Raw genomic sequence first — 3,199 nt, 5'->3', positions numbered from 1 at the left:
GCAGGAAAAAGTAAGTATAAGATAGGAAGTTGTTAAACAGTTCTCCCTGCCCAGTCACCTCCTTCTGAGACCCAAGACATTTTCCTCAGCCAAATTGAAGACTAAAGCAAGTACAGCACAATAATTACTTCAACAGTCTTAGTTTTATCCATGGTAACACTCCAACTCAAGAGTTTTCTGGCTCTCAGCTCCCACTTGTGCTAGAAGCAAGGAAAATGTCAAAATAACCAAACTTTTAACTGTTTTTTCCAAGTTCAGGCAGACAGCATAGTGTCATCTGCTAACAAAATGGCATTTCATTTCTCCAGAAACTGCTTCAAACATGCAATCTTTCCGTACTTGATCTCCTAACCTCAGTATCACCAGGCTCATTCAGTCCTGGGAAGAGACTATCAGGAAAAACTCACTGCTGCAGACATGTTTGGCAAATTATTACCTAGGATTGTCATCCTGCCTACTTTACAGTCCCTTCTGCATCCAGTCAAACAGTGCATTATTCTTAGTAACATGCTGGCTTTATCTTGCACTTTTTCCTGCTTCTTACAGCTGCCAACATTACAGATTTCCTGGAATTCAGGGGACTCAGTGCAAGTAGGATTTCGACAAGATAAAGGGACATTTGTGATACATTCATCCCTAATGTTACATATCTGGGAACAGATTTTCCAGAAAAGATCAATGACAAAAAACTGCAACTGAAGCTGGGAAGAAAAAGTACTTTCCAGCACTCAGAGAGGATGTTACAAACCTGTAAAGCCAAACAATTTGCTTGTTTGAATCTAAAGATCAACAACTTCTGACTCTGAAGAACACTGACTGCTCCTACCTGTACTTGCTTCTAGATACTTGGGCTCACTGGAAATCCCTTTCTTCACATGATGAACTGTGATATTGTACATGGTGCCAGGCTGGAGACCCACAATCTCACAGATGAATTGTTCTTTGGGCATGTGGACTTGTTTCACCAATGTTTCATACCCTACTGGATAATAGCTGATGAGGTAATTATCTATATCAATCATTGGATCCCAGAGGACAGCCAGAGAGTTCTCTGTGGAGTTCAGTAGCTGCAGGTTCTGAGGAGCAAGCACTAGAAGACAAACAAAGGAAAACATTGCAAAGAAGTTGATGTCTTGTCACGTGGTCAAGCGAGACAGTTTTTCAAACCTATTTTGAATACAGACAGAATGCAGAACTAGAAGTCCCAGTCTGAAATCATCTTGGATTTGTCCATTTCTGGTACATCAATAAATATAAATGAATACTACAGCCAGTAACAAATACAGTGATTTCCTGGATGACTCTTTCCAGCTTCTAAACCCACACTGGCATGAGGAAAAAGCTGTCATGAAGCTGTCCCTTGTAATGCCTCTAGGAAGAAAAAGACAAGCCAAAACCTTCTTTTCCTATTACTGTCAGAGTTATTTCAAAATGTCAACTGGTCCCCAAAACTGGGGAACAGCTTCTTCATGGCAGAGCAGAAAACTGAGCTTTTCTAGTGATGGAAACTTACACTTGGTGCCTGGAGGAGACCTGGGCAAATCCACTGCACATAATAGATTTCAGGACACCAACAGCACCTTAACCATTTTGCCACAAGACAGAGAGCTCATCGGTGTCCTGAAGCAGCCTTTGAAAACATTCAATGTAGAAAATCTGTCAGAAAGTTTACCTGATTTTAATTACAAGTATGCACATCATAAACTCATCATAAACCATCTACCAGCTGTATTTCATTAACAAGGCACCAACAGATAGCAAAGAATAGATATCAACTGCCTATAGTGCCCGTAAAAAGGACTGTCAGCAACATTAGGTCAGATATATCAGGAGATTCTTCTCACTTGAAAGGCAGCATTCATTCCCTTGTGTAACTCACAGCTTTCACTGAATTCCACCCTTGATATGTGCATGCCATTGCTTTTGATAAAAACTTTGCACAAAATGCAAGAATATCCATCCTGCCTTTTCTTATGATATAGAAGCTAGATACGAATAATTCATATTTGCAATAAAATAATAAAGAACCTAAGCACATACGGTGTGGTTTATCCCTTGTCTAAGCATAGTTCAGAAGAGGATTCTATCTGCCTTTCTGGACAGATGTGGCATAAGAAACCACTGTCATCTGCTTAGGACAATGCCTAGGACAGTTTGTTTCCAAGCAGGCTATTCTGACAAGGGGTTCTTGCAAAGGCAGTGACTCTCTAGCCCAGAGGAATCTGCTTTTGCAATGTGTTTGTTTGCTCTGCCCTAAGATGCTCCAGAGCCATATTCTCCAAGCAACATGACAACCCCAAGCACTTCACGATTTGGTAAAAACATGCCTGGTCAGGGCCAGGGGTGTGAAGGGGAAGGAGGCAACTGCCTAGCCTTGGTAACCCTTGAAAACCTCCTCCTCTCGCTCTCCAACAGCAGAGGACCTCCTAGCCCAAACAGAAAGGGTTCATCACAGGCACAGCACTAGTTGCTCAGGTGAATTAGGAGGACGGGTGGTTGTGGGCTGTGCCAGAGTCCATCTTGTGTTCTTCTCACTCTCTTTAATCTCTCTCCATCAGGCAGCTTCTCCTCTGGAAGCAGGCTGAGGTCCTAAGGGCTGAAGCAAGCAGGAAATGAGCAGCACATTTAGAGATCCAGCACTGGGCTGAGAGCTCACATGGGGGCTTGTGGGGAACCCTGGCTCCTCTGGAAACACCAGTGTCCCTCTTTATTGCCTTTTCCAATTTCCTGATTACAGCATCAACACAAAGACTTCCTGGTTAAACTAATACCATGCCGAGATACCAAAAAACTGGTTTTGTGGATACCATCACTCTAAGATGCTCATTTATTCATCTTCAGATATCCCACAGTGTTACTCTGGAGTGCCAGTAAACAAAGTCCAGGAAGAGCACAGGCCAATACCTGCTGTTCAATGTGTCCTTGTCCTCTATTTCTCCTTCAGAAGCAACTGCAAGATATTATACTGTTGCATGCTTGATAGTGACATCTGCATGTTCAGACATTCCAGTTATCATGGCAATATACAACAAAATGTGTCATTTAATGATCTAAGACACATAAATAAACAAAACCAATGCTCAGTAAATCTCCCAGGATGCAGAAATCTAACCCAAAATTGAACAGAAAAGGCAATTTGACACCTATGGGAGATGAGCTACGGATGCTGGGAGGGGAATTATTTGCCTTCGGACTTAAA

At 42.2% G+C, this 3,199-nt stretch overlaps 1 protein-coding gene across 1 annotated transcript in view; it reads right to left on the bottom strand.

Annotated features, from left to right (window-relative positions):
- TNN (tenascin N) overlaps nucleotides 1-3,199 on the bottom strand; it is a 21,251-nt gene that overhangs the window by 15,036 nt on the left and 3,016 nt on the right. Inside the window, 1 exon segment of the mRNA XM_010019738.1 lies at nucleotides 827-1,090. Within this exon segment, the coding sequence (XP_010018040.1) occupies nucleotides 827-1,090 (264 nt within the window).

The sequence above is a fragment of the Nestor notabilis genome, unplaced genomic scaffold (assembly GCF_000696875.1).
Source record: "Nestor notabilis isolate BGI_N333 unplaced genomic scaffold, ASM69687v1 scaffold31128, whole genome shotgun sequence".
Lineage (NCBI taxonomy): Eukaryota > Metazoa > Chordata > Aves > Psittaciformes > Psittacidae > Nestor > Nestor notabilis.
The sequence above is the reverse complement of the archived record's forward strand: the minus strand, read 5'-3'. Positions and strand labels throughout refer to the sequence as shown.